This window comes from Molothrus ater, chromosome 5 (genome assembly GCF_012460135.2).
Source record: "Molothrus ater isolate BHLD 08-10-18 breed brown headed cowbird chromosome 5, BPBGC_Mater_1.1, whole genome shotgun sequence".
NCBI lineage: Eukaryota > Metazoa > Chordata > Aves > Passeriformes > Icteridae > Molothrus > Molothrus ater.
This window is the reverse complement of record NC_050482.2, coordinates 57852262-57876576: the sequence shown is the minus strand read 5'-3', so window position 1 is coordinate 57876576 and position 24315 is coordinate 57852262. Positions and strand designations below refer to the sequence as shown.

Genomic DNA, 24315 nt, shown 5'->3' with positions numbered 1-24315 from the left:
GATTGAACAAAATATGCTTATCTATATGCACCAAATAGCTTTTAAAGCTTCATTTAAAAATTGTAGAAAGTCAGTTTTTCTCTCAAGTATTGTAGTTGATGTTAAACTGTTAAATGTTTCTTTACTGGTTTTGTTGCAGCTTTTTGTTTAATGGTAATTGGTTCATCAATAGCTTCCATATCTCAATTTCTGCATGCAGAGAAACCTTCTCAAAATTTTTGAGAAACAATTCTGCTAGCATGATCATTTTCTAGTCATGATTAAGTGATACATGTTTAGAAATAATGTAATGGTTGTGATACTTTTGTTCTTTGCTTTGTTTTTAATATCCCTTTCATTCTGTTTCCTTTGCCTTCTCCCACAGAAATGTCAGACTCCCAGTTCTAGACAGTAATTTTATGTTCTCCTGTGTAATTTCTCCTTGGGTCTTCTTCTGTATCCTCAGTTATTAGCCTGAACTCTGTAAAGACTCCCTCAGCCTTGGAAACACACACAGGTTTTGTCAGCTCTGCAGACTTCCTTTTCTGTAACACGTCACCAGTTTGTCTGGGACAGGCGACACTGCTTCCATGCTGAGATAAATTTCAGCTGCAACCAGAGCCAAATCAAGAAAATCCTTTGGAAATTCCTTCCCAAGGCAAATAGCTTCTGTAGAAAACCCCCAGAACAATTCCCCTCTTGCTGGGACAGCTAGGACAGTATCAAGCACCATATAAATTACACCTGTGTGTCTTTGGCCGGGGGGGTTTTCCCAGCCCTCCTGTCAGGCCATTCATCAGGACAGAACCATCTGGCTGCCCCTGTGATTTGGATGTAGGTCCCAGCTCACCAGGAGTAATTGTCACTTGAATTTGAATGGGAATCTATGAAAATGGATCCCTCTATCACCTGACATTTGGTGGTGGAAAGTAGCCAGTCTTAGTTGGCTTCCTCCTCACTTGGCTCCGATGGGATTTTCCACTTTGCTGTCTGGCTCCTTCAGCAGTCACATAACTTGGCTGCACTCAGGATTATTTTGTCTGTCTGTAAAGTTTGTGAGATACTCCTTTTGTTTTGTTGTGCCTTCCAGTTTATTACTAGGTCCTTGACTTAAAGCATACAACACACAAAACACAGTCTTCTTCACTGAGCCTGAAATGTGAATTGCAAGAAATATATTATTTTCTTGAAGTGTAGTGTCTGGAATATCTGAAAGTTGGCTTATTTTATAGCCATATCCACTGAGGAAAGCACAAGCCAAAGATACCTGGATTAAGACATCCATACTTAAGAAGTTTCTCATGGACAAATGAAGCTGCCTCTATTCTAGACATGTGAAAAATAAAGCTTTGTCCAGTATTTCAGAAAAAGGAAAATCAAAATTAGTATAGAGCTGTGGTCAGAAGGCACCTTTGGACAGTATCCAACTCTGCTGCTCAGAGTAGGGCCAGGCAGAGCAGGTTGCTCAGGACCAAGGGCAGCTGGGTTCTGAATGTGCACAAGTGTGGAGACCTGACTGTAGCAGTGTTCACTCACCCTGGCAGTCGGAGTGTGCTGTCCTTAAATGGAATTTCTTGTATTTTAAAAAGTGCCTTTTGCTGTCACTTGATCAAATGAAGGGTCCTGTCTCCTGATGCTGTGATAAAAGCAACAAAAATATTTCCATCTATGCACTTTCCAACTCTTTCCCCCATATCATGAAAATTCAATAACAACTTCAGAATACAGTTTCTTGGGGTTTTTGTTGTTGTTGTTGTTTTTTTAATGTTCTGGGGCTATTTTAGCGTTAAAAAATCAAGTTATACTGGGCTATGAGCCTTTGTAAGAGGTTCTGTTCCATAGCTAGTGTCTGTCTAATCCTTTGGCTGTGGCATTCTTTCACTAAAACTTGCCTGGCTAATGCTCCTTAATTCCTTAGAAATTGGAGCTCTTCCAGTAAAAAGTCTCTCTCTGGGGCTGTACTCTTGATAAATAACATTTGTGTTACCTGTTCTTGCACTGTGAGCTCCTTCCCTTTCCCCTGCTGCCCATCTCTTCATCACTGCAGAACAGGAAATGACTACCCAAAGTAAGAATTCTAGGGTTTTTTGGTTGGTTGTGTTTTTGTTTTGTTTTTTTTTTTTTAAATTTCTGTTTGGATTAAAGATAAATCTCAGTCTCAAATGAACTGAAGTTAAATCTCAGTCTCATTCTTTACAACAAAAGGAAAAAAAAGGGGAGAATTGTCTCATTTGGTGCCCCAACAGAGCTTATTTTTAAAAATGTGTATGTAGTTTATTGAATGCAAGAGAGAATAATATCAGTTGGATATACTTTGGATACTAAAATTGCCTGTATCTGTAACTCAGAAGGAGTTGGAATTGCCTCAGCTGGAGGGCGGGTCGCTGGAATTCTGTTCAAGACAGACATAAAACTATTCAGTTACAAGTTTCCAGAGAGTGAAATCATCTCTCACTGGGCTCTTTAAGAACACTTGATACTACCCTTTATGAGTTTTATCTAGGTCTGCTTTCTTTTTAACTCAAACTGTTTGCAAGTGACAAAGATTTGGCTTTTTAATACAAATAAGAGAAGAGATTATTTAATCATGAGAAACAAAGCCTTCACCAAAAAAAAACACACCTCAGCACACAGTTTAAATAGAGAACCACGAGTCTTGTTTTGAAAATATTTTTACCAGGAGAAATGAGCTTTTCCAAGGTTCATCCTTGTCTCTTTTAAAAATGTCCCATTCTCTGCTAAGTTTGCTGAGCATTCTGTGAAAACCAGAATGGCTTTATATAAACATTGCTTGGTCATTTTGATTCCTGTTCATAATTTGGACAACTGAAAAAAAGTAAAAAGAGAGTTCTTGATACTTTTAAACTTTGTGTGTGATGAGATGATTGATGAATCCAGCCAAAGGTCTGTTTTGAATGTGTGTGAGCATAGTGACTCCTCTCAAAAAGTCATTGTAATAGTGAGGGGAAAAGCAGGTGTATCCTAAAAAAGTGAGTCAATCATTTTAGCTGATGGAGTTTAACTATAGATTATTTTTTTAAATTGGCTTTTACTGGTTGTTTTCCATTCAAACACAAAAAATAAAAAATCTTCCAAAGGAATGTGGTGACAAGTAGTGCAGTCACAAACACACTTGTCCTGTTCCTTCAAAGTGCTGCTTTCCCACTTCCAGCCCCCATGAGGATTTTTATTGTATTTGTTGTGATTTTTTTTTTACTCCTGAAGCCTAGAATGCATCTCCTCTGCTCAGAATGTTTGTTTCCCTATGGATATTTCAGTCTAGAGACATGAAGCTTGAATTTCTTACCAAAAGAAACCTTCTGCCCTCCTCCCTGTAATTTTCTGTGCCAAATAGTTAAATTGGCAGACTTGCTTTAAATAGTGCTGTGGATTTTGGTGCTTCTGGATGGAGAATCATGAGCGACACTTCACTGAACAAGAAGTACAGCTGTCTCTTTTTAAAATTAAACAAATGCAGCCATCAGGGTTCTTTTTTTTCCCTTCCAGTTGAGTATTTTTCCTCAAAGATAAATGGAATGTATTTATTAAAATGTCAGTGCTGTCTCAGACATGTGTTAGAGCATTGTAGGGCTCAGCCAGAGTTGTATCCAGAAAGATCAAATCACTTATTTTATAAAACCATATAGTGACAGGACAGGGGCCAGTGGCTTCGCACTGACAGAGCAAGTTTAGATTGGGTATGAGGGAGAAATTGTTCCCTGTGAGAGTGGGGAGGTCCTGGCACAGGTTGCCCAGAGAAGCTGTGGCTGCCCCATCTCTGGAACTGTTCAAGGCCACATTGGATGGGGCTCTGAACAACTTGGGATAGTGGGAGGTGTCCCTGCTAAGGATCTGCTTAGAATTTGTGTTATTTCAACCCCAAGATTTCATTCTCTGCCACTTCAAATAGTGACATTAAGAGGGATAATAAGTACAAGAAATTTTGTGGTGATCCCATGGTGTGATCATATAACCTTTCTGGTTCAGAAATCTGGTGACAGTAACCCCACCAAGAGGGGGACCTGGGCTGCTCTATGTGCTTTGCCATGTGTTGCTGTGTGACCTCAGGCAAACTTGCCCATTGTTTCACCTATTTGGGACACAGCTCTAAAATAAGTGTGGTACCACAGGGAGCTTGGAAAAAAGGCAGTTGAAAGTATGAAGTGATGACTGAAAGCTTTGTTCTGTCAGGTTGTGATAAACTCCTGCATACTCTTTTTTGAGAGCAAGAATAATAGTAATGAACTAAGGCTTCAGCCCTGGTAAAGACATGGAGAGATGGCTGTGCCTGGAGAACTCAGCAGACCTTCCATGGGGCCTGTATATCTCTGTGGGTATTTCTTCCTAGGACTGGACTCCTCTCTTTATTTTCTATTGTACTTCATACCTGTGGTTGCAAAACATAGCATGAGTTAAGAAATCTGAGTAATGCAAATTCTAACCTCTCTTTTGAAGGGGTTTTTTTTCCCCTCTTAATCTTAGGTATTTAATGAGTTTCAGGTAGCCAGAATGGTAATTTTTTTTTAATTGCAATGGATGTTAACTTAAGTATCACATAATGAATGAAATGTCAGCTTCATATTTCAAAGATACTGAATTCAAATCATCCTGGATTGATTAAAATTGCCAGAAATTGCTTTTCTGTCAGTGCTGTTAAAGATTCAGGAGTTAATGCTGTTGTCCCCTTTGGTAAGGCAGAGCATTTTTACCCACGTGTTCCACATATTACGAGTTCTTAGAAGATTTTACCCACATGCAATTAGTTTTTCTTTGCATTGCCTTGTTAAGGAAGACAGCCCTAGGGCTGGGAGGCTGTCTCTGGGAAACCAAGTGGGTCAGAAAACTGTATCCACGTGCACTGTTCAGTGCACTGGGCAGTCTGGATTTGGCTGGAGCCAAGTGTTGGCAGGTCTGGCTTTACCTCCATGGAAACGTGTGTGCAGGCAGGTGACAGTGTCTTTATTCTTACTATGCACTGTGATAAGTCTGGGGTGCTCATTCAGATTCAGCTCAAGACTGAGACTAGTGCAACTTCTCTTTTAGTGTGGCTGTCCTAAAACTTCTGTCTTAAGTGACCATTTTCTTTTTTACCATTTTTTTCCCAAGACTGTCCAGAGTGCTACTTTGCAGGGCAGACTCTTGGCACAGCTGCTGTGCAGCAGATGTGATGGGACCCCTGGGGAAAATGGGAGCTAGGAATGTGTCTGCCAGGGAACTTCCCTTGCACTGAGTGCATCCTGGTGGTCTCAGGGACAGAGGAGAAACTGGGAGCAAGACTGCATTGAAGGGTTTGGGAGCAAGTCCTGTGAGGAGCGGCTGAAGGAGCTCAGCCTGGAGAGAAGGAGGTTCAGGGGGGACCTTCTGCCTCTGCACAGGTGCCTGACAGGAGGGGGCAGCCAGGGGAAGTCGGGCTCTGCTCCCAGGGAACAACAGACAGGACAAGAGGGAATGGCCTCAAGCTGTGCCAGGGAAGGTTCAGGTTGGACATCAGCAGGAATTTCTTCATGGAAGAGGTTGTTAAGCATTGGAAGGAGCTGCTCAGGGAGGTTTGGTGGCCCCATGCCTGGAGGTGTCCAGGGAATGACTGGATGTGGCACTCAGTGCTCTGGGCTGGCAAGGTGGGCATTGGGTACAGCTTGAGCTCAATGATCTTCTTGGCAGTCTTTTCCAGCCTAAATGATTCTATGACCTCTGGTGACAAAAACCTGCTCCTGCCCACTCCAACCCCTTTTCTAGGGAAGGAGAGGTACCCTCATGTTTAAGACTGCTCATCCCACCACTTTTCCCAGAAATGATGTGAGACCAGGGCAATAAGTCACCTGCTTGCACTGACTCACCGCTGTAGGTCCTGGCTCTGAAGCATGGGAGACACTTAATGGAAAGATGGATCTTGCTTGATGCTTGGCATTAACATTTGTAGCCTGATGGGAAAGATAAGGCACAGATAATTTTTTTTCATGGTATATAATACTACCTGCATACCAAAATAAATGTAGTGCCTGAAATGCTTTGCTTGTAGAGGATGATGGACTTTTGGGTGGGAGTAATAGGATGAATCATTTCTGTCCTGAAAAAGGGAATTGATGACCTCTCAGGTTACAGTCCTGCCAAGAGTGTTGCTACTGCTGCTTTCCTTTGGAGTTTCATTTTCATTTTTGGCAGCAGAAATGGTTGTTCTGTCTACTGTGTCAGCTGCAAAAATTAAAGCATATAGAGGAGCTTGAAGTGAGTAATGGTGTCCTACTACCTTCACGGAGTATAATTTAAAAATCTGCCTCTTGAGAGTTTAAAAAATGTTCATTACCTTGTACCTATATTTCATTAGTTTAATCACTGTTCATTGTGATGGAATCTGTGTTTAAATTAGCAAATTACACCAATTATATCAATCCCAAGCTAAGACTACAGTGGCTGGGCACATGGCATGGGCACTGGGGTCCAGAGCTTGTGTTTGGCTGTGCAGCAGAGCCAGATCTAGGACACTGAGTACAGTTTGCCATTTAATATCACAGAAATCCAGGTTCAAACCACTCATGACAGCTATTTGCAGGGTGTCAGAACATCAGCATTTTGGAGTCTATATATTTCCTTTCCTAGTGTCTTTCTCAATTTTGAAATAAATTATTCTTTTGAAGGTGTGCCTGTATTAATAGAACCTGTGATAAGTTTGTGTGCTTAGGGAGCTGTAGGTAGAAACTTAACCTATTAACCTTGACACTGCCCTTTGTGCAGATGCAGTGTGCTTCAGGGATGTAAATATCTATCTGCTTCTGTTACTGCTTGCCATTTGCTGCCTGCAAAACAGATACAAGTTCTTGGTGATTGTTTTAAGATGGTAATGTCATGTAGGGTAGAATGGGGATTCTGGGGACCATGTAATAATCACAGAATCACAGAATGTCCTGGGTTGGAAGGGACCCTAAAAATCATCCCATCCCAGGCCCCTGCCATGGGCAGGGACACCTTCCACTAGCCCAGGTTGCTCAGAGCCCTGTCTGGACTTGGACACTGCCAGGGATACAGGGGAAGCCACAGCTTCTCTGGGCACCCTGTGCCAGGGCCTCCCCACCCTCACAGGGAACAATTTCTTCCTCATATCCAGTCTAAACCTTCTCTCTGTCAGTGTGAAACCATTGCCCCTTGTCCTGTCACTCCAGGCCCTTGTCAAGAGTCTCTCTCCATCTTTCCTGTGGGCTCCCTTCAGGCACTGGAAGGCCACAGTGAGGTCACCCCAAAGCCTTCTCTTCTCCAGGCTGCACAATCCCAATTCCCTCAGCCTTTCCTCCCAGCAGAGCTGCTCCATCCCTCTGATCCCCTTGGTGTCCCTGCTCTGGCCTGGCTCCAGCAGCTCCCTGTGCTTCCTGGGCTGGGCCCAGGGCTGGATGCAGCCCTGCAGGGGGGGCTCAGCAGAGTGGAGCAGAACCACCTTTCCCCTGCTGCCCACGAAGTAGCTGGGCCTGAAATAGAGTGCAGAAGTTCATTGCTTTTTCCAGCCCTTGAATTCCTGTTTTCTGAAGAGGAAACTACAGAACACAGCACTACTTGTGCTTTTTCCATTCCCATCAATACAAGGCTTTGATAGAAGTATTAAAAAAAAAAAAGTCTAATATGTTCTAGTTGTAGTTAAAGCAGAATTTTATTTCAGAAGTTTTAGGAAGATTCACTGCTGAACTGGTCACTGAACCTTCCCTGGAGATATTGCAAAATTCTGGGTGGGATTCAATATAATATTCAGCTGGAGAAACACACTGTAATTTGAGGAATGCTGTGCATTGCTGATACATGGCCATTACCTGAATGCGACTGTAACTTTAATTTTTAAAATAATAAGGTTGCCTGAATGAGGCTGGACTGAGTTCTGCCAGGTGCTTTTTGTGTCCAGAAGCTTGTGGACAAACACAGAGGGCAAGAAGCAGCATGCAGGTGCCAAACTGTTCCTCATCAACAACCCGGGCAAGCTGCTTTCTCCTTGTCAGTGGTGGCTGCACATCAAACCCAGCAGTTTGCTACAGGGACGCCTGTGTTCTGAAATACTCTGTCATTAGTTCTGAATTAACTCATTCACCCTTTCATTTGTGAATTAATCCCCTCTAATGCAGGCAAACATCACAGTTGTGGTTGTCTGGGTATTGTTAATCTGCGTCATGCACAGGCTGAGCACCGGACCTGGGTAATGATCTCGGAAGAGAACAGCTTTGTTTTAGAGCAGTCCTGAGCTCCAGGTGTGGTTGTTGAACTGTGCAAGTATTATTTCTACAAAGCACTTTCTTTTATGTGGATCTTGAGTGCCAAGTTCATTATTTAGGGCTGCGTGTTGATTTGGAACCCTAAGCTAAGATGAAAATAGTTCTTGGCAAGTCTGTGCTTAATTCTTTTGGTCAAGGTTGTTAAGAGTTTTATTCTCCTCCCTCCTCTTCTTTCTTTCCCCCCCCCCCCCTTTTTTTTAAGTAATGAATTTAATAGCAGAGTGAGTAGAAACTGCACTCTGCTCTTGCTCCCCTAGTGGTACCTACTCTAGTTTGCAATTTCAGGACTTCTTTGAACCTGACTGTTTCTGACACAACATGAACATGAGTAGCACAACCATGATTACAAGCTGGAAACTTCTAAGATGAACAAAAGAGAACAGGGAAGTGCAGCCTTTGTCCTGGGGTATGTTTTCACTAAATTCTTCTTCTCCAGGATTTATTGTCCATATGCTATGGCAAACAGTAGTAGGTTTATTTTTCCTGTAACAACACCAATGCCTACTACAAACTATAAATCTTCATGGATCAATTAGCAATATTGCGAGTTAGCAAAAATCTCTCACTTTACACCATATACCTTATTAAATTTGATTTTGAAGAACTTTATTCTAATAAGCCTTAAATCTCTTTCTGAAAGTGTTAGCCAAGCTTGTTAGTATGCTGTTAGGTTTGGGGCTTTTTCCCACTTTTTTTCCCCAGTCCCTGCCCAGAGTCATTTATTTATATGGCATTTGGGGTGCTAGATTCCTGTAGTTGTGCTGTCTGCCTTGTTTTGCTGACTTCCATCAGCCAAATCTTTCAGTCCTCACTCCTAACTTGGAAGTGAACATGGACATTTTGGTTTCTGACTGGGCCAGCCAATCCCCCTGGGATGAGCCATGAGCCAAAACCACCTGTTCTCCAGGTGGTGCCTCTGCAGACAGTTTTTGTTCTTATTCTTTTCTTTGGGATCTAATTGCGAGACAGTGAGAGCAGAGGAACATTTCCAATGCAGTATTTGTAGCTTGGGAAGCCCTTCAGAAGGCAGTGTTTGATTTTAGAGGGGTGCACAGTGTGTTAATCACCACAGTGCATCTTGTTTCCTACAAATCTGAAGTGAGGAGTCCATGTGAGTGATGTGACTAGAAGTTGGGGGTAGATCTCCAGCCTGAGATTAGGATATTTTTGTCATTTTGAGAAAAGTGTGATGAATGGGCAGGTAGTATAAGGTAAGAGAACACATCAAATGTATTACCATGGATAACTGCATTTCTTCTGACTCCTCCCCTCTGTAGTTGCATATATGACAGGTATTTCAGGCTTTTATGTGCTGAAATAAATCATTTGAATTATCATTTCTCATTAAAATGAATGTAGGTAATGCATTAAAGTAGCTAATGATGTTTTTAAGGTTAATGGCAATTGTGGAGCTGTTCAGAAATTCATTAACATCAAATGCTTTAAAAGCAGTTGATCTTTCCCATCTTTTTGTAAATAACGTTGTGGCTTTTAAGTGAGGTTACTTTGACAGGGGAAACTCTTCTGGAGAGGGAGAATGCTGTATTTCAGAGTAGTGAGAGTGCTTAGAAAAATATCCCATAAGTGGTGTTGGAGGAGGAAGACTGCTGATCTGAATTTTGTGTTTGATAAGAACCTAAATGAAGCCATGAATATAAGTTGTATTGTCAATGGAGCGATTAGAAAAACACAGCACTTATAGAAAGACTTGAGCTTCTTCCTGAAGGCTGGGATCCCAGTGGGCATGTGGGAGCTGCTGGTACAGATGGCAACATTGTGCAGGGAGCCCGTTCATTGAGCAGGGATTGCTCATTCACAGTTCAGGCAGCCTCTGCTGCTCTTGTCCCTGTGCTCTCCTCAGTGTAGGTTTGTCACATCAGCAGCACTGCCATGGGCATCAAAGGCTGTGGCCCAGGCTGGATCAGTGTCCGGACAAACTGGAAGGCATGAACAGGGGAGCTGAGGCTCTGTCAGTCAGTCATCAATCAGAGGCAGCTGTTAAAGTTTAACAGCAAACACACTGCCTCCACACTGGATATTTCTATGTGGCTGCATGAAAGATCTGGGACTCCTGTTCTTGTTTTCTTGGCCTAGAGGTTCTCATTGGGTGTATTTATGTGACCCTGCTGGGTCACTTGCTTTATTCCTCCCTGTGAGGGTGCTGAGGCCCTGGCACAGGGTGCCCAGAGAAGCTGTGGCTGCCCCTGGATCCCTAGCAATGTCCAAGGCCAGGCTTCCTGTGGCACCGAGCAAGCTGGGATAGTGGAAGGTGTCCTTGCCATGGTAGGGGGATGGAACTGGCTGATCTTTAGGTCCATTCCAACCCAAACCATTGTGCGATTCCATGAATCCCAGTCCGTCGAGCCCGCCGGCAGCCCCGGGATTGCGCAGTTCCACGGTTCTCACCTTAGGGTCAATCCTTCCTCGCTGCTGCCGCTCCCGCCCTGCGCGGGGAGGGCTTAGAGGCGAACTCGTTGATGTGCAGGCAGCGTGTGCTGCGGCAGGGGCGGGTGTGCTGAAACAGCCTGTGGGGGACCGGAGCGTCCTGTCCCGCCGTGTCCCTTGTCTCGGTGCTGTCCAGCCGTGTCCCCTTTTCCCGGTGCTGTCCCAGCGCGTCCCGGTGCCGTCCCTCACGGGCGGAGCGGTGGCGCCCCCCCGCGGCCGCGCTGACGCTGTGCTCCCTTGCAGGGCGCACCGGGCGCTACACGCTGATCGAGAAGTGGCGGGACACGGAGCGGCACCTGGCGCCGCACGAGAACCCCATCGTGTCCCTCAACAAGTGGGGACAGTACGCCAGCGACGTGCAGCTGATCCTGCGGCGCACCGGGCCCTCCCTGAGCGAGCGGCCCACATCGGACAGCGTGGCGCGCATCCCCGAGAGGACTCTGTACCGGCAGAGCTTGCCGCCCCTGGCCAAGCTGAGGCAGCCCGGGGATAAGGCCATGAAGAGGAGGGAGCCGAAAAGGAAATCCCTCACCTTCACCGGCGGCGCCAAGGGGCTAATGGACATCTTCGGGAAGAGCAAGGAATCCGAGTTCAAGCAAAAGGTGCTCAACAACTGTAAAACAACAGCGGACGAGTTGAAGAAACTGATCCACCTCCAGACGGAGAAGCTTCAGTGCATCGAGAAGCAGCTGGAGTCCAACGAAGCAGAGATCCGCTACTGGGAGCAAAAGTACAATGCCAGCCTGGAAGAAGAAATCCTCAAACTGGAGCAGAAGATCAAACGGAACGAAGTGGAGATCGAGGAGGAAGAGTTCTGGGAAAATGAGCTGCAGATCGAACAAGAGAATGAAAAGCAGCTGATGGAGCAGCTGCAGGAGATGAGGCAGAGGATCCTGGAGTGTGAAAGTAAGCTCAAGGACTATGTGTCTCAGATCCACAACATGGAGAGTGGCCTTGAAGCAGAGAAGCTGCAGCGAGAAGTTCAAGAGTCCCAGGTGAATGAAGAAGAGGTCAAGGAAAAGATCGAGAAGGTGAAGGGAGAAATCGATATTCAGGGCCAGCAGAGTCTGAGATTGGAAAATGGCATTAAAGCGGTAGAAAGGTCTTTGGGCCAAGCTACCAAGCGATTACAGGTAAGACTGTCATTTTATCCATCGCTAGAGAAAGTCAAAGACTGTGACTAATTTCTCTTACACAAATCTGAAACCTATGAAAGACAGCACAAAAAATTTTCCAAAGTGAATCAGGGTAAAAGGCAGAATGTGTTGCTTTCATTTTCAAATCACATTTCAGCTTGTGGGGTTCTTTTTGGAGTGCAGACAGTTTTTATTTCACCCGTGTTTAACTTGCTCATTCAAACTGTCTGAGAAGAAAAGCAGTAATTTGCACCATCATAGCCTTTTCTGAGGATAAACTTCTGATCTTTGCTAGGTTTGTCTGCCACCAAAAGAGATGAATTACAAAGAACAGTCCAAAAGCAGCATCTGGAAAGGTACAGAGCTAAAGTAAAGTACCTGCAACCCTACAGAGCTTTGGTTTTAAAGAACAACATCCCTCTTTTCCTGGCTGACTGGCTGGTGCTCAGGATTTTATTTTCTCTACACCTCAGGCATTTGTGGCACATGTGTCAAAAGAGAATCCAGTCCCTGTTTCCTTGCTAAAGTTAATGATATCACCTGGAACTTGATCGAGCATGAAAGAATAAAGGAACTCACTGCTAGCTGGATGAGGTGGAGGGAAGATTGGAGCTCCTGGGATTTTTATGTGCCACATAAGATAGTCCTAAGGCACCACACACCAGCAGGAGTTGTGGTCCTTGCTGATTCCCAGGATTCACAGTTAGTATATTCTGCAGCACTGCAGTAGTAATAAGGTGATTCCACTGTGAATATGTAAAGGGATTTCGTATCCTTACTCCTGCCTTAGAACCATGTCAGTATGAGCTGGTTTTCCTAGATGATGAGGGAGGGGAAAAGTTTTTCATCCAAAGCAAAATGGATGAAAACTGTAAGCAGTTTTGGCCATGATTATCTATGCTAAGTTTCCAGACATGCTACACTTAAGGATTTGCACTGATGGAAAACTTCAAGTTCTCTTTATGTGTTTTATCTATCCTCAGTCACATTCACTGAGGCTATGATGGAGTTAAAAATATTTCTGGCTTGGTATTTTTCATAGTCTGTTTTCTTTGCAAAGTTCCCATTCAATTCAGACTTCCAGTCATCTTCTAAACCTAAAGGTGCACAAATCTGGAAGTCCACAAGAAAATAAACTGAGCTCTGCATTATGGAGCTTTGAGGGGGAGGAGATAGACAAGTATTTTATTGCATGCCTGAAGTTAAAGATTAAAGCAGCTCAACCTCTGTGTGTGGGAATAATAATAGTCCAAGACTGTTATAATCTCTCAGAGTTGTAAATTTTGCATATCATGACAGAAGTACGGAAAAAGATCCTAAATGATCATCTGTGCTTTGAAGGGGTGGGGAACCAGTCAGGCTTTGGCTTCATCGCACAAAACCCTTGCAGAGTGAGAAGGTTCTGGCCAAAAAAGTTTAAATGGAAAATGCAAAGAACAAGAAGAGAAAAGAATTTTACTTAATTTAAGATCAGAAGAATTAAATGAGCTGTCCAAGCTGTGCTGGACACTTCAGGAAGAAGTAAGACTTAGTGCCAGACTGCTGCTCAGTTAATTAATTTTTCAACATTCACAATATTATGTTTGTTTGCTGATGTGCCAAAGTTTTTCTCAGGTGGTATGAGAAACAGCTGCTAGTCATCCAAGAAGCAATATAAAATAAATACATTAAGAAAAACCCAATTAGGGTCATGGGTTGGACTTAATGATCTTCGAGGTCTTTTCCAACCTAATTGATTCTGTGATTCTGTAAGTGCTAGTGAGTGTTGACTGGCTTTTTAAATTTCAAGATTAAAATATCTTTCAACTCATCAATTTGCATTTGAGCTTTAAAAATTGGAGGCTTTCTCATCAAGAGGAGAAGCATTAGTTGCCGAATTGTAACTATGGTCATGAAATACTGCTTTATTTGCTCAGGAGATGTTTTCTGTTTCCTGGCAGGACAGGGAACAAGAACTGGAGCAACTGACCAAGGAGCTGCGGCAGGTGAACCTGCAGCAGTTCATCCAGCAAACGGGAACCAAGGTGACGGTGCTGCCGGCAGACCCCGTGGAGCAGGAGGCCCCACATGTGGAGCTCGAGAGAGGTGCAGCCCTCGGAATGCTTCGGGAGGGAGGGAAGGAGGGAGAAGGGGCGGGCGGTGCCTTTACTGCCGCGTTTACTTTAACGCTGGCACTCCTACGTGAAGTGAATGCTCCCTTAGTGAAGACATTAGCAAAACACTACGAGAGCGCATTGTCGAGTGCTTCTTTTCATTCCAAGGGTTTAGCAGGCTCTAAATAAAGAGCAGTATGTGGAGAACTTCTCTCCCACTGTGCCCGGGCGTGCGTTTGTCCCATCAGCAACGCATTAAGCCTGCAGCTTTCGAGAGGGGCCGCCGTGGCTGGCTGCCAGCACAGAACGTGATCGTACATCTGACATTGCTGTTCGTCTGGGTTCTTCCTCTTCTGGTGGGGGTGTTGTCAAAGCAGAAAAAGGAATGTGTCTGGATCCCCAGAAACCTCAGACAGCAGCCGCACGGGAACAGGAGCCGATCCAGCTGGGCTGCCAGCCGTGCAGAAGTCCTGCACAGATGGCTGTCACTGCGGGTGTGAATTGCCTTTGCCCCCAGTGAGATCAGCACAGCCTGCACGTGCCCACATCTGGATGGGAGTTTCCTGGGCAGAACCACGGGAGCGTTTTGAATGCGTGTCAGAGCTTCAGCTCCAGCACAGCCGGGTGCTTTTTCCATCATTCTGTGTCCAAGGGGCTCTTTGTCTCGGCATTCTCCTGTGCTGGGTCTGTCCCTCTGCTCAGAAAACTTTATAACCAAAAGGCACTGGGGGGGCAAGGGGGTGGAGAGAGAAGAAAAGACAGCCAGGCCTTCAAAGGCAGCGCTTGTAGGAACTTTTAAGTAGGGAGGAAGCTGAAGCTTTGAGTCATGTTACACGTTCAAGCTCTTTTTGCTCATCACCATTTAAGTGTATCTGTGTGTGTGCGCATGTTTCTCGTGGGAAGGTAATTCTTTTGTGTGGGTTTCATTCTGCTATGAAGTGAGTAGGAAGTGTGCACCTTAGATCTCCTCACTTCCTAGCCAGACACTTCAGTTGTTTGTTACATGTGGATTAGTTTTTCTGTATTGCATTAAGAAAAATGCAATACAGGAGGAGGAGGAGAGGTGCAGCCCTGCTGATGACTTTTCTAATTACCCTTTTTCTCATACAGAGCCAGCCTTTCAATCTGGGTCACTGAAGCGCCCTGGCTCATCGAGGCAACTCCCCAGTAACCTTCGGATCCTACAGAACCCCCTGTCATCTGGTTTTAACCCAGAGGGCATTTATGTATGACAGTATGTACCTCTTCTAGAGAGGACCTAGCAAGGTACCCTGGACAAGATACACTTTATTTTATTCAGCCAATGATGAATGGAAGAAGTTTGTCTTGTTGTTTTTTTGTTTGGTTTTTTTTTTTTTTTTGTTACACCACCGTGTTATTTCTTCTTCTTCCTCCAACACCACTTGGAGCCATACCCTGTGCACTGATGCTAAAGAGACAGGAACTGTCTCGATTCATAATTGGCAAGGATGACCTTGCTGTCAACACAGCTTGAGTGCAAAAACCTTCATTGTTTTTGCCATTTCAGAAGTGTTTGGGAAAGTATTGTTCCTTGTATAGTCATAAATGGAAGACTGAGGGTGAAGGAAACCGTGTATGCAACTTTTCTGAGGTTTAATTTATTCCCTTTAATCAATGGACCTGTGAATGTTGACCTTGTATATTTTTATTTTTAACTTGTGAATTATCACGTATGGCTGTGTGTCAGTCTGACGAGGTGACTTTAATTTGTGTGTACCAACATCCCCCATCTGATCAAGTACAGCAACCTGCAAGGCAGAGTTCTGAGGGGTGCTGAACCATTGCAGTGGTTTCTCACCACTAACTTTGTTCATTTCTGTCATGGTTCATCATATGTCATGTTCCATCCATTGCTACCTTTTAAGGCTTGAAAAGTGAGCTTGTGGGATTTACTTGCTGTTGTATCTGCCTTGAATGAAGCAGCTAGTGTTCAGAAGATTTATGGATTTTAAACCTTGGCTTGGTAAAAATATTTCCAGCATATGATTGAGGATGCACTAGTTAGATGATATTTTATTATATAGAATGTATATTTGAAATATTTTGCCACATTGTATATGCCTTTTGAGAAAAGAACAATGTAAGAAGTTGTCTTCATATATCTTACCAAAAGAGAGTAGGAGGCTTTCACTGTGTGTGATTTTGTACTTCATTTTTTTCACTAGCCATTACAGTGTTCTTGTTTTGTTACAAATCTTGCTGTTGGAGGGGAAGAAAGACACAACACAAATGAGTATCCACTTCCAACCTTCCACAATCCACTCAAGTTTTGTGAAGAGAATAAACCTGGCAGAGTCCCAAGAAGTCAATAGCAGAGTTCTTATTGACAGGAGTGAGGCCAGGATTTCATTCAGTTCCCTGGTGGAGACATTTAGTCCCTCTGAAAGACAGTCACTAGAGAATGTAAAGCTTCCAAGCAGAAAATTCACACATTTGGTGGTCATTTTTCTCAAAACATATGAAAAGAGAACATTATCACATCTTGATATTGCTCTAATGCAATCAAAGCTAAGAAAGAATTAGACAAAAAGAGTTTCCTGCAGAAAGTAGCTGCTCCCATATAGCTCATTGGTTGCAGGCCTTGAAGTGAGATTGTTGCAGGGGGCACCAGCTTTGTGGAGAAAGGGACTGGCATCAGGGGGACACATTGTAAATGTTGGGGGCTGGCCTCATGGATGAGTTAGGGAAGGGATGGGCCTTCCCTGGTTTGGATTTCAGTTCTGACAGCAACTCACAGCATCATCCCCACCTTGGAGACCCCCTGGGCACAAGGGGGGACACTGTGCCCTCACTGCAGTGCTGAAGACTTGGGCTCCTGATGCCCTCCTTGACATGGTCAGGATTTTACCACTGCTAGGAAACTCCAAGCTTTTAGCCATAGAAAAATACTTAACTCGTAGCATCCTCTTGTGTTGATTCACTGATGTGCAGATAAATGTTAATTTAAGTCTCCTTTTCTAAAAAAATGAGCTTCCTGACAAATGGAAGTTTTTAAAGATATAGCAGAAGATGAAGGATTCTTGAGTGTTTAATGCATTTTTTTTCTTTCCACTTTATTAATGGCATCATATATTCTAAAAATGCTGCTGTATTTAGACTTACAGCAACAGATAAGGCTGTGAATATATAAAGGACCTTTCCAAATGGACTCTGAATTTTTACTGTTTGACTTATCAGGTTTTTTTTTTCATCTTCCCTTGTGAGCAAACTGGAAAATGAGATATTCCTACCTGAGGAACCTTTGCAGTGCTCACCCATTTTACTGTTAGTTTATCACAATTCCATGCTCATGTTTACTGTGCCCATACATTTGTATTAAAAAAAAAAAAAAGAATGTGTGTATATATACATATATATATATATATATATAAAAGTGTAAAATATCCATAGTTTGGGGACGATATCTGTCCAAGGTACTTGAGCATATATGCCTTACATTCTGGGTTCAATTTACAGAAATAAAATGGCCCTCTCCAGTGGATATCTTGCATCTTCAGCACCTCTTGATGTTAGAGAACTGAGGCACTCAGCACCTTGCAAAGTCTGGCCCAAATTATGCTGCATGGGGGTGGGGGGAAAGAGTCTTGTTCTGAAATGAAGCATTTTTAAGGCAGATCAGCATATTTACCCCAGCTAATGATTTTGTCATAATCTATGACTGGTCCATCTTCCACAGATGTCAGTTTGAGCTGAATTGGGCTCTTGCATCACAAAACCTGCTCTCTTTCTCTGCCAGGTTATTCTGTAAGACAGAGGGAGGAGGAAAAGGATTATAAGGAAGAGTAAGAGCAGCTTTGGAGGGCTTGAATTACAGCTTTGTCATATAATCAAGGGAAGAATTTGCCATTTGAGTTAAAAAGTAGCACCTGCTGACTGCAGGAGCTGTTGAACACAGGAGCCAGCCTGGAGCTGGCTCAGGAGTGACCACTTCAGCACCCCTGAGTGGCCCCTCCCTGCCAGGGCTTTGGCACATGTCAAGGTGATCTGAAAAGCGTTTGCAGCTTCAGCCACTCCTGTGGCCAAGGAGAGGCTTTGGTATCCAGACCTGCCAGTTGTGAGACACTGACAAATTCCCCTGCCCCCACCATACTCCCCTTGCTTATTGAATTTCACCCAGGCTGAAGTTCCATAGCATTTTCACCCTCTCTGTAAATAAACCAAAAAGGAAATGGCATGCCCTTGCATTAAATGTGACTTGACCCATGTGTAACAGTTAGAAAATCCCTCACACTATGGCGTTTAGAGTTTTGCTTCGGATCAACTGCAGAAACTCACCCTTTCTTTACAACTGTACAAAAAGTCCATTTTCAGAAGTGTTCCACACCTCCTAGGGCATTAGCAGAAAGGAAGCTACACATACTAATTTTAACAAGTGCCATATTATTTACTGGGCAGCATGATAAAAATGGGGTTTTTTGCTTGCGTTAAATAGTTGAATACACAAGCACTATTTTCCAGTGCACAGGGAATTTATATGGAGAACTCCTGTAATTTATTACTAATGGAAATTAACTGTGTTACCTCTCTCATCCATGAGGATGGAGATGCTATGTTGTTAGGGGAAAAGAGGGGGTGAGCATCTGAAAAGCCAGTAGGTTAAGGCTAAGGTGAACAGTCTGAATGCCTGAGCAAGGGAGAAACCAAGTCCCACTCTAAAAAGTCAGCTCCCAGTATCTTTTAGTGGGACTTAGGTTCCCAAGTGCCTGAATTGCTTCTGGAAATGGTATGTTAGCTTTGAGATTGCTTGCTTTTCTAAACCCTGGCAAGTTCAGAGGAAGTTCTTGAAGAAGAGAACTGCCACTACTAACGTTAACAATATGCAAACATATGAGGTAAGAGGGAAAAAGATCCTTTAGTGAAATAAACATCTCCTCTTGGGCAGCAATTGCCTTGTTTTTAGTGTGGAGAGTATTGCATTATTGTAGTGAACTGGGATCATATGAGTATGATCAAAGAAACATCGATCTTGTAATTTTTAGTGAGTTACCTTGAAGCATATAAATTCCTGATGTGCATTAACTTGAGTGAATTGGGCCTTAATGATATATGTAAATAACAAAACTGTATTCAGATATTTTTTCCAGAAAATAGTCTCTAATGGTCTGTACTGTATCAAAAAAAGTGTCAAAGTGTTACTTTTATATTACACCTCCTTTTTTTTGTTTGTTTGTTTGGGTTTTTTTTTTAGAACATTGAAATGTGCATGTTTATTCTATTTGCTACAGTATTTTAATGTTTTGGATGAAGGCCATCAGTTGTATGGAGATGACAAAACAATCATTCTGTCTATTTATTCAGTATTGCTGCTTAAAGTTTTCAAAAATAAAGCTTTCAATGCCAATATAGTGACTGATTGAAAGCTGTTCTAGCTCTCTTCAGGTGTTTTTTTCCTATGTTTGTAGAAAATTAAATAAGTGAAACTTGGTGTATGAGCTGTTATACTAGCAAAGAATTATTGCAATAATATTGGGGGCTGGCTGTCAGTGTGTGTAGTAAATACCAATGTATGCATGCAGTGAATGCCTTTAGGTCTCTAAGTGGAGTGCTGAAGAATGTTAAATCCTTTGTGGTCTTGCAAGCACTTTACACATGTGACCAAGTACTGCTTAGAGCTTTGTGCTCATGTGTGGTGCATGTGAGAGCAGAACAAAGGGGTCTCAAAGAATCAACTTGGAGCCCTTTGAACCAGATTGAATTTAAGGACATTTTTGAGTGTTCCACAGTTGCGTGTCTGACTGGGGCCTAAAAAACATGTTCTGATACAAAACCCTTTCAGTTGCAGCAAGGATGCCTCAAGTGTAGCTGGTACCTCTGAAAATGTTAGTAGTTCTGAAATGGATCAAGTGTGCCTGCTGTACTTGTGAAGTGTGTCAGAATGCTGAGAGCGTTCACCCTCGCCATCATCCCATGAAACTGCTAACTAGGGGTTCTGACTGGAACATTTGAGTTGCTGATGCTTTAACCTAGAGAAGCAACACAAACTGTGAAAACACGAGTGAGCATTTTATTACTGCTCCGCTTCAATGCAAGATGAAAATCTGTATTATATGTAACTATATTTTTTGTCATTTAAGAAGCTTCTATTTTTTATTATTCTCGTGAATGGTTGACAAAAAGTATTGGATATGCTCCCATACAATAAATTCCCCTCTGAAACTTTGGGTCTTCACAGTTCATGGTTTGCTGGGATTGCATTGTTCATGTCGCGCACATCTCACGACAGAGCTGCTGGATTCTGTCAGACAACACTGGGCCTGAAGGCAGGGCCAAGGCTCCTTTACTGTAAGTGTACTGTAATCTCAATCAGATAAAGCCCAGGCACTGCAAGAGGGAAGAGGAGCTTGTTTTCAGCTGAGGAACTGTCACTAAAATTAACAATAACCCTGAAATGACAGAATTGGTCACTGACTTGGGGGAGGTGTAACTTAAAGCAAAGAGGCAGAGCTTCACTTGGAGGTGAACTGAATGTACAGATTCTTCCCACAACAAATGCAGGGTGCCCTGATGCTTCAGGGAGCAGGAAGAAATTAATCTTTGAACAAGGAGCAGAAGGCCTTTTAGGCCAGATTCAGGTGTAGTTACTGTGCTGAGACCAGAGCGGGTGTGAGGCTTGCTTGAGATCATTTGAGCTAATCAAGGCTGGGAACTTGATGCAGCTGGAGACTTGTGATTTAAGCCATCCAAATGCAGTCCTTAGTCTAATATCCCAACAAATGGATTTTCCTAAGCTAACTGGAGCCTAATCTCATTAGATGTGGGGAGAAGTGAGCTAACAGTAGTGGCGCTGTTGACTGGCAATAGGACAATGCCATGAACTCCACTGAAGCCCTAGCACGTGGCGCTGTTGTTGTTAGGGCTGTGGAAGTTGTGGAGGCCCTGTGCCCTGAAAGGTGCCCTTTCCTGCTCCTGTGCCAGTCAGCTGGCTGGCTTTTGTGGTAACTAAGGTTTCCCAGCGTGCTCAGCAGAGCCAGGGCTACAGCTGATGTTTCTGATCTTTTGCTTTGCCTTTAAAGAACAAAGTGGTGTATTTGTATGTGGCTGCTGCAGCACTAACTAGCTCAGTGTAACTGGACCACTAATGAGTTGCAAAACCAGGCCAGATCAATGATCCATTTTGTTCAGAAGCCATACTGAATTCTTCTGCCTGTTATGTCTGTGTCAGCTAGGTATTATTCCTTTATAACCCAAATTTTTAATGATTGTTTCAACTAAGATGTCTGGTGTCTGAAGTAGGGCACAATGAGCAATGGTGCCCATTATTGCCTTACTTGAAAATGATATATTTGCTACCTTTGATATTGTAGCTAGTGTTAATGAGTATTTTCTGGGTCAACCACTGCTTCATCATTAACTTTCTCCAGAAATACTGGATGGAGACAATCTCAGTTGGTCTATTTTGTTCCCTTTTTTCAGGTGGAAAATGTTGTGTACTTTTTTCCCCCATCTTTTGCAATGAGTTCTGTGTACTGTCCAGGGCTGATTGGAAAGGAGCCTCTTTGGCATTTGCCAGTGCAACAAGGAACTGATGCAATCAGAGCTGATAAACTTCCCTGAGCACCCTCACCGCTTGTCTGAGCAACTCAGGCACTGCCAATGTCCTCATGCCACTTCTGGTAGCTCTGTGTATGCCTCCTTCCTTGCTGCCACACAGGCAGCCCTGGAGCTTCTCCCCCATGCAATCTGAAGTTTGACTTCTAGAGGCTTTTTGGATCTGAATCCATGGCTGTGGAAAGGCTACAGGGATCTCTGGAAGAGTGAGAGACTGTCATCACACTTCCGTTCAGACATCTGGAGGGTGATGGAGGGGAAATGCCACTACACCAGACTGTTCTTATTGTTTCAGGTACATGCTTTGTCTTGTTCTACCCCTCTGTAAAAGGAGGAAGATAGTTGGTTATTGGAAAACTTAGTAGGAAAATGCAGCATAAAAGATCTAATATTCAATCCTGGGTCAAGTTATAGGGAAGAAAAGTTTTCTATTATTTATTTTTAATGAGCAAAAGTCTGAAGAAAAGGTATTCAGAAGAGCTCCAGCTGGGCTTGTGGAAAGTATGCTTAAAAAATCCACCTAATCCAATGCAACACCAATGAGTGTCAATAATTTCCTGCCTAGGTATTTTTAAAATTAGGGCTTCTGGTTAAAACAGAAACAAAAAAAAACAAGAAAAAAAAAAGGGAGGGAAGGGAGTGAGATGTAGACCAAGTAAAACATCTTTAACCTACTTTGTATTTGCCCTGAAGTCTCTTCCAGTGCCAGTGTGATGGAAAGTGAATCATACAACTTTGCAGCCAGTGACATGGTATCACAGAAGTACCATCGGGAGCTATTGCTAGAATGAAAGTCAGGCCAGCCTTTAAGTGTGAAATAACTGGAATTTCTTTGTGGTTGCCTGTGGAGCTTCTCCTAGATTACTACCTGCCACAACTTTTATTGTGTGTATCAAACTGCTGTTCATGAAATGTTATGTGCCCAGAACAGATGATTTGGCTTTAGCAGTCCCAATCAGCCTGAGGTGAACTTTGATTGATGAGGTGTAACTGGCCCTCCTGGCACACTGAAGGGAAACCTCAGAGTGTTAGCTGACCTTTGACAACATTTTGTTGCTACAACGTTGTCTTAAGCGTTTCCTTGACCTGGCATATCTGCAGCGTGGCTGCCAAAATTATGACCTGGATTCTGCACTGTCATGTTGCTTGTGTCACACACAAAGCAAGCACGGAGGAGACAGTGACAGAGCAAATGAGAAAGGCAGCAATGCCCATTAGCTGTAGGGCTGGGGTGAAAGGTTGTGCCAGGGGCAGGCGCCACATAGTCGGGTCGCCTCGACTGTGCCAATGCTGCAGTTCCCAGCAGGCCCACACGAGAGGGCAGCAGTACACGCAGCAGCCACGCACTGCGATGGGAAGCAGGTTTTCTAGGAATACACAGCACGTGGTAGGGAGGCACCCAACATTCCAACTTTAAAGGTGTTCTTTCAGAAAGGACACAGTAATACTTACAAAGAGACATGTCTTATTCACAGTGCCAGTGTAACTGATGATGCACAAATGATGCCATTCCTGCAGTTTGTGAGCAGGCCTGGAAGCTTTCTGAAACCTGTACAGATGTGGGTTGAAGCATTCAGTTTTAGATACTGTCCTGTGACTGGTGTATTTGCCCGTGCCTGGGAAGCTCTTGTTTCATTTCCCAGCTCTGCCACAGATTTCCTGTGTGTGACCTTGGGCAAGGTACTGTAATCCCTGTGGATTGGAGTCCCCCAGCTGTAAGCCTGAGATAATACTGCCTCATCCCCTTTGACTTTGTCTCTATATACGGCAGGCCCCGTGGGGAACAGGATCTCGATTCCTGTTTGTTTGGCAAATAGTACTGAGCACAACGTGGTCCTGAATTTGGTTTGCCATCCTGATACTGCAGCATGAAGTGTATTTTTATATCATTACCTAGAGGGTGACAAGAAGTCACTCAGAGTTAGCTTTACCTTGCAGTGAGAGCAAGATGCAGGTGTGCTGAGGGAAGCTGGGGGTTTCTGAAGGTGAATTCTTGTTTAGCTTTAAGTAGATTTCTTTTTCTAAAGGGTAAAAAGGAAAAGCAAGTAAAGGAACAAAACCTCATTTCAACTTTTGCTCAATACTTCTTGCAAAGTGCTGCTATTACCAAAGGCAGCCTAAATCTTTTTGCAAGTGCTCCTTGGGAGTGTGTTGTATGTAATCGATAGAAATAATTGACTGAACAGGCTGAGATTTTCTTGGTGGTCCTAAATGTTCCAGTGTTTCCGCAAGTCTTAGGATATTCTAGCAATGTGCACGTAACCAGTAATGCACCATGACAGGCTGCCATCTCACAGTTTTCCATTGATACCCAAGTGCCCTTTGGTATTCGTGGCTGAAGAGATAAAGCACACAAGAGTTAGAATTGTAGGAAAGTGCCTTTTTTCATAATTTTCCAATTCCAAAGTGTTTTCTACATGCTCCAAATAAATTTAATTAACTAACAAACTCCTCAGCTGCACTTACACCGGAGTCTTGCTGAGAATGAGCACCCCTCAGCATGTCTGAGCACAGAGAGTCCCTGTTGCTCAGTTCATTTAAAGATGCTCAGAGATCATTTAAAGATATCAGCCATCTGAATGCATTTCAGTAACAATTAGTGCAGCTGCTGGCATCTGACAGGACAATAAATAATCCGTACTGCAGTACCTTATCTCATGTTCTGCTCAATAAAGTTCTTGCTGCTACCTTTGTACATTATCCGAGGAACTTTACAGCAAGAGGCACCTAATTCTAGGAACATCTTCCTCCTGTCGTTGGAAGAATGGACTGCCCCCAGGGTGCAGTCACATGGGACAAGCATGTAATTCAGGTGTTGTGAGCAACTGCAAAAGCAGGAACCCGGGT

At 43.5% G+C, this 24315-nt stretch overlaps 1 protein-coding gene across 2 annotated transcripts in view; it reads left to right on the top strand.

Annotated features, from left to right (window-relative positions):
- Window positions 1-20076, top strand: part of RASSF8 (Ras association domain family member 8) — a 74348-nt gene extending 54272 nt beyond the window's left edge. For both annotated transcript variants that reach the window (XM_036405026.2, XM_036405024.2), the window contains 3 exons: window positions 10914-11803; window positions 13747-13891; window positions 15010-20076. In XM_036405026.2, the coding sequence (XP_036260919.1) occupies window positions 10914-11803; window positions 13747-13891; window positions 15010-15131 (1157 nt within the window). In that variant the 3' untranslated portion in view covers window positions 15132-20076. The remainder of the gene's footprint in view (window positions 1-10913; window positions 11804-13746; window positions 13892-15009) is intronic.
- Window positions 20077-24315: the final 4239 nt, after the last annotated feature.